This window comes from Mycteria americana, chromosome 1 (genome assembly GCF_035582795.1).
Source record: "Mycteria americana isolate JAX WOST 10 ecotype Jacksonville Zoo and Gardens chromosome 1, USCA_MyAme_1.0, whole genome shotgun sequence".
NCBI classification, from domain to species: Eukaryota; Metazoa; Chordata; class Aves; order Ciconiiformes; family Ciconiidae; genus Mycteria; species Mycteria americana.
Genome location: NC_134365.1, coordinates 100,877,147 through 100,890,281, shown reverse-complemented (window position 1 = coordinate 100,890,281; position 13,135 = coordinate 100,877,147). Strand labels below are relative to the sequence as shown.

General features: G+C 35.3%; 1 protein-coding gene across 2 annotated transcripts in view; it reads right to left on the bottom strand.

Annotated features, from left to right (window-relative positions):
* Window positions 1–13,135, bottom strand: part of NECTIN3 (nectin cell adhesion molecule 3) — a 69,588-nt gene that overhangs the window by 14,993 nt on the left and 41,460 nt on the right. Inside the window, exon 6 of one of the 2 annotated variants that reach the window (XM_075515103.1) lies at window positions 386–524. In XM_075515103.1, coding sequence (XP_075371218.1) covers window positions 386–524 — 139 coding nt within the window. Of the gene's footprint in view, window positions 1–385; window positions 525–5,250; window positions 5,948–13,135 lie in introns of those variants that run through there. The other variant, XM_075515094.1, reaches the window with a different exon arrangement.

Here is a 13,135-nt window from a genome sequence, read left to right as displayed (position 1 = left end):
AGTGGACTTTCACTTCTGCAAAGCATGATCAATTTGCTCTCGTGTTAGACCTACAGTTATGATAAACTAGTAGTCTGTGGCATCAGTCAAGATGGACCTCTCCTCCACCCTCCAGTTCAATCAATAAGCAGTTTTCTTTAAAAAAAAAAAAACCCAAACTTCCCAAGATATAAAGAATTATATTACCTCGGAAGTCATTCTTAGCTTCCTCATTTCTTTCTCAAAGATGCAAGTGATTTTACATTTGTCTACTCTGAAAATACAGTCTTGAAATTATGACAGCTGAACAGCTGCTAAGGAAACTCGGACATTTAAACTCCTGTATATAACAAACACTTTCTGCATATTGGTTTCAATTAAAAAAAAAAATCCAACACATACTCACACTTTGTCAAGATAGGGTGGCCTTTTTTTCCTTGGGGTCAGCAGCACTGTCACAAAGATGGTAATGATAAAAAGAGCAAGGACTGCTCCAATCACAGCCCCTGCTACAGCAACAGAAGATGTCTGCTTAAATGGCACATCTGCAATGTGATAGCATAGATTACACTTTTAAGAAGTTCACATACTTTCATTACTCAGATAAGCTATTTCAGCAGTGCTCTGAGAAATGTTTCTTCCTTCCATGACCAAGCAGAAAGCCTTGTCCTGCACTAGCACTCTTGCAGTCTTGGCTCTGGTCACCCAATTAAAAAAACTGAGAGAGCTCATGAATCATTAATATAATTTCAAAAATTTCATTGACTACTTTTAATAAATACTAGCTGCATGCTTTTATTTTCGATTTCAAGGCAACATGAAGTTACAGAACACACTTTGCACTTACATGAGCAAATGAGGTGTTAAATCAAAAAGCTAGACAACTATGGCTTTATTGACAATCTTTCTTTAAAGCCACTGAAGTGTACAGAAAGGAAAAAGGGAAACCCAAAATCAGGGGGAAAAAAAAGATATACTACTAGGAGCAATGAACATGCAAACTCGCTAATACTTTGCTTACACTGAAAGCAACCCCTAGGACCATCTATCTCTAGGACTTCACACTTCAAGCTACGAGAAACAGTCATTTTTATAAATAAATTTTAACAAGAGAGGAGAAAAGCTGTTTTTTTTTTGTTTAAAGCATTTTTCTTTTGACCTCAGCATTGTCAAATCTAATGTTTAACAACTCTCGTACTGAACTAACACACTTGCCAGTTTTTAAAGGTCACCCATTTCACTACACTAGGAACTCAAAAAGTTTTAAATCTCAAAGCTGTGAAACCTGTTAGCATATTTTAATTCAGTATCATCAATCTCAGTGTTTCAAACTTGTGACAAAAGGCTTATCAAGAAGTTGCACAATTGGAATAATTCACATTAGCTTCACTAAAGCTTTTACCTGTAAAATGTAGGTAGCATACAGAAGTTATGCTTTGATCCACATTGATTACTGGATCAGAAAGCTAACAGCAAAGGAGTTTAAAATTAACAGAGCTCTATATTTGTTACATATTTCTAATGCAGTTTACTTCAGCTATTTTCCTTCAGAAATAATAATATGCTGTGTTTATCTAAATGCCACACAACCATCCTTTATTTAATCTCTTAACAGAGGAAGTTTTAGGAGCCTCTCCACCTATATATTCTATTCACAAGTCAAAAAACCAAAACCATTATCCAATCTGTTTTATCAGTTACTCATAATTCTAATGCTGTTCTGCCTGTATGCTGGAAAGCTGGGCAAAGGCATCTTTTTCTCACCCCTCAATTTGGAAAAAGAAAAAACAACCCAAAACCAAAGAAAAAGAGCCACCCCAAAACCCCACAACCCCCAAACCACCTTATTTCAAATTTGATAAAGGGATTCCTCTCGTCTCACTGCATGTGAAAGACCTGACAGCAATACTCCCCTGGGATGACTCATGCAGGTATGCTTAAGTAGATTGAACAAAACAGAAATAGCCATTTTTTGTTACTTTCTTAAAGTTAAGGGATAAAGTCATAGATTAACAACATGCAGGAAGCTAATTCACTCCAGAAGATCAATGTCACATACCACCTTCAGTGATCATTGTTCCATTTTACAGAACAGCTTTCTCGGCATAAGCTCCATTTGTCTGTCAGATACCAGTCTATATACGTAAGAATCACAATTCCCATTTTCTCCTGAAGAATGGGCACACAAATCAGTGGAAGGCTCACTTAACCAATGCATTTTAATTGGCTTAAGTATAGTTTACACTGGGTGCCCTCTTGTTTAAATGAGAAAGTTGCAGGTAACCAATATACACTGTTAGGTCCACAATTCATGAAGATGCTTTGGTCTTGTGATTACACCAGAAGAGTTTCTTGACTGTTTCATACCGTACTAACTTTACAGTGCCTTTTTTTTCTGGTAAATTCTGCTATAATGTTGTAACAACATGAAGCATTATATTTTCATTGAAAGTTCAGCCTCTGAATCCCATTTTGGGCAAGACAATAGCCACCCATTTACCTCGGAACATCAGGAAACAGTGATATCCCAGCAAGTGTAGTAACATATAGGAACTGAACTGAAGTGCCATTACCACAGGGCTCACTTAATTTGCTTTTTTGAATTCCTTTGGCAAAAAGCAGGCACAAGAATTCTATCAGTCTAACCAGAGGAACGATCAGAAACCCAGACTACCATGCCAAGCTGAACAAGCCAGAGCACCTGAGATGCATGGTGCCAGCTACACAGCATTTTAACCACCAGCTGGTCAGAAATATATGGGAATTGATTCACTCCCAAGAAATATGGTTAAAGCAGAGCTACAGCAACTAAAACAAAAAATGAGAAGTGGGTTTTTTTTTTTTTTTTTTTTAAAGAATGTGAATCCTAGACAGTGTATCAGCTGTGCTTAAAGTGCAACTGTTTGGACAGCAATTACCCCTGTTTATCATTCTCAAGGTTCATACTTTTCAAAATAGTTTCTAAAGACACTTGTTTTATAAGCTTAGCATCTCCAAGTGGAAATGCTAAAGCTATTAAACTTTAACAGCTTAAATACTTTAGTTCCTTCTACCAGCCTCTGGTTTTATTTTGCTTTTTCATCTTCAATTTTAAGAATATATCTGTCAAACATTTTTGAACACTACCTATGTTCCAGAATGTAACAAAAAGTTTATTCACACAACAGCCATTTGTACTTACAATCAATTCTTTTTACAGCAGACATAATGTACAAAACATTGCAACACACGTAAGTCCTATCCCTATTATCAACTTCAACTCCAAAACATTTCAACTTCTTAACCCATAGGAATTAAATATATATATATATTTAAAAATCAAAACAAAAAATCCACAGAGACAAAAGCAAGATATCCCATGTGGAGAACAGGTTTATGGTTATGTTTATTTCCAAGTAACACCATCTTTTAAAGATGATATATCAAGTATTTTTTATTTGAAGAGAGGTATGATCTCTTTATTCCAGAAATAATTTGGATCAGAACCTTCTACTAGAAATTTAACTCTTTCCTTGTGGTTGCACTCAAACTACAGATACACACAATATCATTTGCTATTGTTCTCAAGACTTTGGTCAATCATGTATCAGTACTCCATTAAACCAAATGTGAACTTAAGTTGTTCAGGGATGCTTTTCCATTTGAATTTCAAATAAAGCTGTTGTCTTAATCTTTTTTAAAGACATGCAGTCATAAGCAATCACAGTGTATTGTCTACAACGCTCAATACAACTATTTCTGTGAAGCTCTAAATGCTGTAAGCCACCAAAGACCATGAGGATAGAAAAGAACCTCCAGCATGAATGTTCATGAAGCAGCTGTAATTGTGCAGCCTATTTCATTTCAAAGGTAGCAGACATTTTTTCCTTTCCAGGTTTCAAATACTAATAGCCTTATCAGCTTCATTTTCTCAAGCTAAACACTTAAAAATGGCACTTCAAAGGATCTACTATTCTGATTATGAATTTATCATTGTTCTATAATTCATCTAAAGTTATTTCATTCCTCCCTACATAATCAGCAGAATTAGTTTGGTGAACCTGCTCAAAACAAAGTAGAAATACTTCAGATGTCAAATGAGATGTCCTACATACAATGTCATTTTAAAGAACAAGAACATGACCATGTTGTTTAATCAGTATTGATTATTTGTAGGGAAAACAAATCCACTGCAGTACAGAGACTGCACAATTTATCTAAACTCCTGTTCATAGATTCTGTAGTTGCACCATCGGAGAGTGTTTTCACTATACAAAGTAGCAATGCAAGTGTCCACTTCCCTACTAATAATCTGAAATTCTAGTTACCCTCTTCAAAGCAAGCATTGTAACTTATTCAGAAGCAGCGTAAAACCGCTGTTTTAACTTCTGGTCATAAAAATTCTGGCAGATGCTTTGACATGTCTTAGCATGCTTAATGTTTATTGGCACCCGGGAAAATAAGCAAACTCGCACTAGTCTCCAGCTTAGAAATCTATTAGAGTTTTCTTCCTAGTTGTGTCCAATTCTCCAGCTTTCACATTCAATAGTAAGATTCCCACAAAGCCTCAGAAATGGGTCTCTCAAATTGTACCCTGTGTACTTGCAAAGAGAGTCTTGTATTCATTAATAAGTTTTGACATCCTGCCAATTACAGGCCTAACAAAATATCTTACTGTATGTATATATACACACACTAGCATAAGCTTTAGAAATCAATGACTATAAAAAATAATTTTTCACCTTATTCAAAGACAAGTCTTTGAGCTGTTTACACAGTTACTCCTCAAAATCTTGTTCATAAGTTACTTTCAGTGCAATGACTTCTCTTAAGTACATAGTTACAAGAAGGCTCATTAAAATGCTAAGAGGTATTCATTTTTGTGCAGAAAAACCTAAAAATAAAGCTTTGATTCTGCTGTAACTCATTTTAATTGGTAAAGTATTTGCTATACAGAAGCATTAAGTTTACCATGGATGGTATCTAGATTGCAGTAATTCACTTAATCTGCAAAGTAAATGCCCCAAAAGATTATATTTGATCATTGCCTTAGGTAAACTTTGTTTTAAATCAGAGAGCCAAAGACAGCCACTTTTTACTCTTAAACAATTTTGAATGGCAACTTTAATTTAGCCTTTTTTACCTCTGACATAGACCAATATAAGCACTCTGGATTAAAACTCAAATCTTAAACAGTAGTACAGCATTGGGAAAAAAAGCAGCTCAAATACATTTTCCCCAGATTCAGTATTTCCATTTGTCAAGTCACAATATAAAAACCTTCAAAAAAAATCAGTTTCAAAAAGTTTATTCCTCCTCTTGTGTAAGTATAAACAATCTGAAAGTGATCAGCCAATGAAATGAACTGTAGGTACACGTTTAGTTTTCAGTGGTTACTACACATACCACTCCCTCCGAGATATTACCGAGCCATCTATGTGAGAAACAAAGTCTTCTTCATTGTCATCGTAACATTCACCACCCATATACTTCATTCCCAATGTTCCACTTTCATAGTAATCCATTGGTCTTTCATAACGTTCCTGGTACCTGTTAATATTGTCTATATTGTTCCACTCTGGTTTTTCAGGGTCTTCTAAATAATCTTTAGATATTAAGCTGTTCATTGGATGCTTTATTTCTTTTTTTATACTGTCAGGGTAAGAATCCACATCATCTGACTGAAGAACATCTATTTGAGACTCTTTTTGCATATCTGACGGTGGAATGTAGTTCTTAGCAAAGTAGTCACCACGGAACGTCCGTCTTCTCCTATAGCAGATAATTCCAACCAGAACACTGACAAGTATGAGGAAGAGAGCCCCACCCACCGCACTACCGATGACAGTACCCCAAGTGTCTTCCTGCATTGCTGGCAAGGTTGATGTTGGGAAATCTATTATTCTAGGTTCTGTTGCTAAACCTGTGATGCCATCAGTCGAAGGATGCCAGGGAACCGTGGGCAGTCGAGTGGTAGTAGTAGGAGGATCTAATGGAAAGAGCAAAGAAGTAGACAAGACACAGAAAAGGCACAGAATGTCAATGCAAGCTAAATCAGTTAAGGGTTTATAAGAAAGCAAAGTTGATGGGTATGTTCTACAAGAATAGTTTTTCATTCTCAAGTTCATGGCACTACAAAGTCTTACACTTTCCACAGGCTTTGAACTAGCTTCATTTATTGTGGTTTTGAGCTATGCTGCAGCAGGATAGTAAGTACAGTGAGAAAATAAAATAAAAATAATCTTTAAGTAGACATCCTCCCCTCCTCAAAGTAAGGAGATGCAGCTTTTCTGCTCAGATGTTCATAGTTCATTATTTGCCTCCCCATGGAACAATGCTGTCTATTAGGGAAAACCCAAGCAATCCTCTATCTTTCCAGCCAGCAGTTAGAAATACTGGATCAAATTAATTGATTATGCCATAGAGTCAATTATTCCACATTAAATTCCCGCTTCAGAAATTGTTCAGGGCACTGAGTATAAGAATGAAAAACTATGAGTTGTGTGCTCAGTCAACAGCACGTGAACTACTGATTTTTAAGCTATTCTCTCCAAAAACATTTGTTGCATTAATACAACTTACTCAGCTTCACCTTGGTATTAGTGAAAGAAGCATAGTTAAAAATGGCATGTATTAATCTCAAAATAACAGTTATGTTGAGCAAGGAGCTTTCAGGATTTTAAAATAAAAAAACATGGAACATTTGAAGTAAAAATGATTTCTACGCATTCCTCCTAAAAGCAATTTGATCCCTTATGCACAAAGAAATTTCCATATTCATTCCTCAATATAAAATATCAACTGATGTCATGTCAGGTTATGCAAGTAAACGAGATTGCCAGATACCAGGCTTCTCCAGCACTCAGTTTTTCCTTTATTTTTTAAGTCTACTGGAGATGTATGCATCTGTATTGAAGACAAGGTTGCAAGTGACGGGCTGATGACACTGAGAAAAGCCTCCTGAGATTAACCCAGTTAATTGCAATGTTACATGCAACTCCAGTTTCTATTTCTGTGCCAAACTGAATAAAACCAGCTTTTTGCCTTGCCAAATGCAAGGTAATTTTAAAATCAGTAAAGCAACAAACACTAAACATGTTATTATAGCTTGAATCTTTTAGAGAGAATATTACATGGACAGCCAAGTAGCTCATTATGTCATGTTATTTAGTTAAATGCCCATAAGCAAGATTCACAGAACTATTACTACCATATTACAGAGGCACCCTAAATTTACCACCACAAAAAGTGAAATAAGATAGAACTGGAGATTTGTCAAGCTTCCAGTTATTTGACAAATCATAACTTTAAAGATTCATAAATATGACTTTTAATCTTACTACTCAGAGACGGCCATACAATTCTCTCATACTAGACAGAATTGCCACATTTGTCATGATCACTACAAATCATACTTCAGACTGCACTTCACTGCTGAACGCAACATTTTAAGCTTGACATAATAAGTAAAGTTTTACACAGATTTTCAAAGCACATAATTATATTACCTGACCATGTAAAAGTGGTGATTTGTTAGGGAGCTATACGTAAATGAAATTAATTTGACAGAAGACAGGAAACTGAACAAGGAAGATGCACTACCAAAATGAACAAGAGGAATTCAGATTATGATTTTAGTAAAAACTGATTTAAAGTGAGTTTAATAATTTAACAAAGTAGAAGAGATTAAGGAATCCAAGTTTACCAGGGTTCCCATGTCCCACAAATCCATAGGTCAAGAAGTTAAACTCAAAACCCTCTTCCTAGAAAGTGTATTTGCTTTAGACAAGATTTGTTAGCTTAAAATACAATTTCAGACAGTACTAGCAATATAGTCTTCCAGGCTATATATACACTTTTTTTTAAACTGGCTTTGTAATGGTTCATCTACTTCCCTCTGATACTGAGGTCTTAAGCCTCATCCTCCACATCCACAATATAAAATACACATTCACAAATATGTAGTATTTGCATCCTGGCAAGCTTAACCATCACATATGCGAAATAAACACAGTGGCAATTACACTCTGTTATTAATATATTAAAATACCAGTGTTTTATGAAAAGCTTTTCTTTCAAAACTTCTGTTTCATCCACCAGTTGTGAGGTTGTCCAACTGCATTAGTTAACATATTAATCTTAAATTCATTGCAAATGTAGTATCAATTCAGTGTTTGTTGATATGTATTCCTAGAATACACAACATGAATATTTCTGCTGTCTATTTGTGTCAGTACCTTTTATTGTTGAAGAATGGCAAAATTAAAATCGTCCCTCCTTGTTTATAAGGCCAATTATAACTAAGAACATGTGAAGTTAACTTCTGATGTCACCCTGAGCTTTTTGAATGTAAAACTAGATTTATGTTTTTAGTTCCTGCACCAAGCAAGTTTCCCAAATAGAAAACAACATTAAGACTAGGAATGCCAGAGTTCCTTACCTCTACTCCATAACATTTTGCTTGCAAATCACATCTCAAATGCTACCTCCAAATTAAGAAAATGCCACTCTTGTCTGTTGGTATGAAAGATTATAGTCTTTCATACCAACAAGCTGTTTAATTATAACATTTCACATCATCACCAATACCTGTTTCTTTGAGTTCTTAATTCTTTCCACAAAACATTAAGCATATAATTTTCATTTTTAAGTTGTTTCAAATGCCACTTTATTCAAAAGCATAAATTTCCTACTGATTATTTTCTTTAACATTTTACTTATGCCCCAATGTTTAACAGCTCTGATCTCTTTCACTGATGTAGGCTTGTGTTGTTGCACAAACCACAACAACATATCAAAGTATCTGTGCATGCTAGGGAGCTGAAAGTAGCAGAAATGCTGAAAAATTTTCTTTTTACATTAAATGCATCTTGAGTTCTGTTTTTGTCTCTTACTATGTTCTGGGCCCTGTTCAAATCCTTATTCCATATACCCTGTAGTAATGATGAGGACAAGTGAAGACCCACAAAAATTTTCTTCTACTATTACATAGCTACTACCCCATTAAAATGGATAGGAGACATAACTGAAGAAAGCAAAACCTTGTTTTCTGGTATTAAAGAGTAAACCCATCAGCTCCCTCCATACGTAAAAAGAAGCCAAGTTTTCCTAGTTTGTTTCAAAGGCTTTGATAATTTTCTACCATGAAAAGCAAGATTTGCTTATTAATTCAAATGAAGCTCTAATGCCTTCTCAAACAAAGCACTATGGTCCTCATACACTATGCTTAGTTTTTCCTCTATTACTTATTTTCCAGATGTTTCTCATGAAAGTCAGTACCAACTGCCAACAACTTCAGTCTGATATTTTTACTTTTCCCTTAAAAGACTATTCTTGATACAGTTTTCCCAGCTCTTGCCATACAAACCACTTACCTTGGGCAGAGGAGTTTCTACAATTAAGTTTAGTAGAGACATCCAACTACATGATATGTCCCATATCCCCAAACACTACATCTCCCCCAACTCAATCCCCCTGCAGTACATCCTTGTTCAAATGTCCAGGACCCATTTTTGCTTCTGTGGGAATTCAAAGCCAACAAGAAGCCAAGTGTCAGAAAGATGAATGGGCAAAGAGATGGATGGACCATCCTTAGAACCAGACCACTAGCTTCAAAATCTTAGGTTAAGTCCTGTCTTGGTATCAACAAGCACACCACTGTAAAAATCAACTAGAGAACACAATATTTTTAAACTACAAACCATTTTGGATTTAGCCCACTATGAAGTTATTTCAGGGGTAAAATGACCAGCTCTACAATAAGGAAGAATAAAATTCAATACTGGCACACATCTCCTTTGGCTAAAATTTGTCACTTAAGCATTACAGAAACAAAGTTTTGGAAGGGAAGGTACCTTGGCTAGTTGTTGTTTATTAATACAGACAGTCAAAGTCTGTCTAGCTTCAAAAACCATGATAAAGTCCAGTTCTCCCCATTTAAAAAACAAAACACAGACCCCACATGATTCAAGATCCACACTTGAACTCCCATATCCCTTTCTTTGCCTTCTGCAAGACAAGGACCTGCTGTCAATTACTTATCCAAAAGTGAGTTGGCTTTGCAGAAATTACAAGATCTCTCTTTGCAGTTCTCATTTTACGGAATGGAAAGTGTCTGCCTCTATATGTATTACATGTATGTTTGCACAGAGACATATTTACCTCTGCTTCTTAACCTGCTGTTATTGCTAAGTTTCCCTTAGATGCTAAGTACCTAAAAATTAAACTCTATGTAGCTGGGCATTATAAAAACAGCCCTTTCTTCCAACTGCTGAAAAGCTCATGTTGCAACTTCCTTATTGTGTACTTGCAGGCAGGGAAAGTAGCCTTTCACATATCAAGCTGACAGCTTGGTTTTGGAAAACCTATTGCTGCAGGACTAAGCCAGGAACTTCAACAACACTTGATCACCTCCATGAGGAGCATGACTTGCTTTTGCTGGACAGCTATACAAACCAAGTTTAACTTTACATCACTGAACAAGTAAGAAATAGTGAAGATTATTTCTTTACTTCTTATTGGTGTTTTAAAACCAATATTAAAAAAGCCTCTAGCTTCAAACACCATTTTAGTATTTCCCTATCCCTATAAAGATGTATCATCTCCTGTAACTAAAAGCTGGTGAATCTATCATTTAGTCCCTGTCAACTACTACTATTTCCCTATTCCACTTTGAGAGTATTAACATAAAGGTTAGGAGCACAACAGAATTTATTAAAAATACAGCTTTATTTCTTAAGAATGCACTGGGCCCAAATGCATTTTTTTGCTCAGCTTACATTCCAATCCTACAACACATTTCAACTTAATAGTTATTTTTTCTAGCAGTTAAAAAGCTTTACAACTACCAGCATCATAACTGTTAAGAAACATTAACTTCATAAATCCTCTTTGACAGCTTCATAATTAAAATTTGAAAAATGGTGTGAGCATACAGCTTTGTCTGCTAGCTTCAAATAAGCTAATTAAATGATTGCTCTACAGTACAGCAGTGCCATGTTCACCATTACTAGATAATATCTGCTCAGTTGAGTCAAATATTAAGGTGGCAAGCAGTTTGACTTAAGATTTACTACTTCAGTCTTATTTTCTGTACTCCCGACATCAGCCTGTATGTTCCCTCTGTAGAGTAACCTGAATGATTATTAAAGATGAACATTTTTGCTATTTCATAGTCACTTACCTATCTTGCATCATTTCAAGGGCATTTCAGTTATTTAAAGAGCTAATCACACTGAAAAGTTATCCTTAGAGTTACAATAAAATGTGCTTAATATTGATTTCTGAAAACAATACAGGTGCTATACTTTATAATTGACTCAACTCATTTTAATCAAGTCTCCTATATACTGCAAGTTTATACACAGTGCTTTTAATCAGTTCGGTATCATCTTCTCTAAGGTATCTAGACCAGAGTGCTGGACACTTGTCTCAGCGTTAAACTGATGCGTATGACTTGCCTAAGCATTAGTTGTAGTGATACGGCACCAGATTTATTCTAGGTTGCCTAAAAATCAGCTGTATTTTCTTAGATGTTGGTCATGCTACACACTAAGATTAACATAGAGTTTTTAAAACCTGAAATTAATGTTAACTGAAGTATTTGTTTTTACTGGTGCACGTAACTTGTAGAACCATGACACTGTATGATCTCTAGTTAGCTGAGGTTCAGTTTTGGCACTCTCTAAAAACAGCTAAATTTTGCTATTTGCAATAAAGTTACTGCAGCAAAACAAAGTTGCTGAACAAAGCTGAAAACAGCGCACACCTGAACTATCCATCAGTCCACACCAAAGGCCAACTACTACAGCTTAGCTATCTCTGCAGTAAGCTAGTTCAAGTTATGTTGCATTTGCCATATGCTAGAACATAAGCCATCACCACAGCTCAACTACAATGTATTTCGAGTATGCTTTTTCAAAACCTTGATTCATTTTAGGAAACATCATATGATGTTTCATAGTTAGCCCATTTTAGTCTGTTAGTCACAAACATACTTTGAATTTTAGCCTTATATTTTCATGCATGACAGTCATGGTAAAAAGCACAAGTTCTACTTACAGCAGATCATATTCATAAAACCGACAACTTGAAAAGTGGTGGACTTGAAAAAACTTCCCCCCTCCTTACAGTTAGAATAGGGCTGAGAATAAAGCTATAAACCATATTGTTATTTTCTGAGTAAGAGTATTTGAATGTTACATTCCAGGAGAATATTTCATCCTATTTAATGACAATATTCTAATTTTTTTTACTTGATACTTCTTACAATGTGACAGTCTTCATAACTGTTCTGAGACTGTTACACAGCCATGAGTTCTTCTCCACAACGGAAGCATTAGAACCAAGCATCCGAAAGTAATTTCTCACAGAAGTGACTTTAATATTAATTTGCAGCACTTAAGTCTTTAATAGCTAGAATTTTATGTAATTTGTTTACAAATAACTCCACTGTCTTAAACTATTTAGAAGTTACCAGGTAACTAGCTCATTAACTAGTCAGTTAATTGGAACATACTAGTTTTCCACAATGGCCTGCAGTGTAGTTATCAGACTGAAACACCATCCTTTGTTCTAAAGATGCAGATAACTATCAAATATGAATTGTAACAGATGTGGCTTCAAATATCCTGTATGTTCAGTTTTAGTCTCAAGTTTTCATTCTCATCTCAACCCTTAAGTGTTCATATTTAGTTTTAAGTTCTTACGAATAAGTCATCTATGTTTGTATCCTTTAACTGGCCAACATGCACCCCAAAACTTAACTCACACTGTGGAATAACTAATGTCAAGAACTTACTGAAAAGCAGCTAGGCCATACAACAGAATGAAGTTCTAATTTTCATGTCTCTATTTTCCTTAAAAAATGATAATATATTAGCGCTTATTGATCAAGCTAGGTATTAGCTAATTTAGTTAATCCATTATGGAAATCTGGTGAGCTTTTTCACACCTGTACAGCACTATTCACATATACCCTAAGTCATGCTGTTCTTTCACAAAGAAGGTGTCATAGTAAAACATTAATTACATTGTGTTGATAGATACAACGATGTTTTCCAACAGCAGTGGTGCTAAACAGACACACAAGTTTGCCACATTATACTAAGTAGATCTATGAGGGTTCTGCATGAGATACTTAACTTTATGATAACTGGATATCTGCATACCGAGAAAA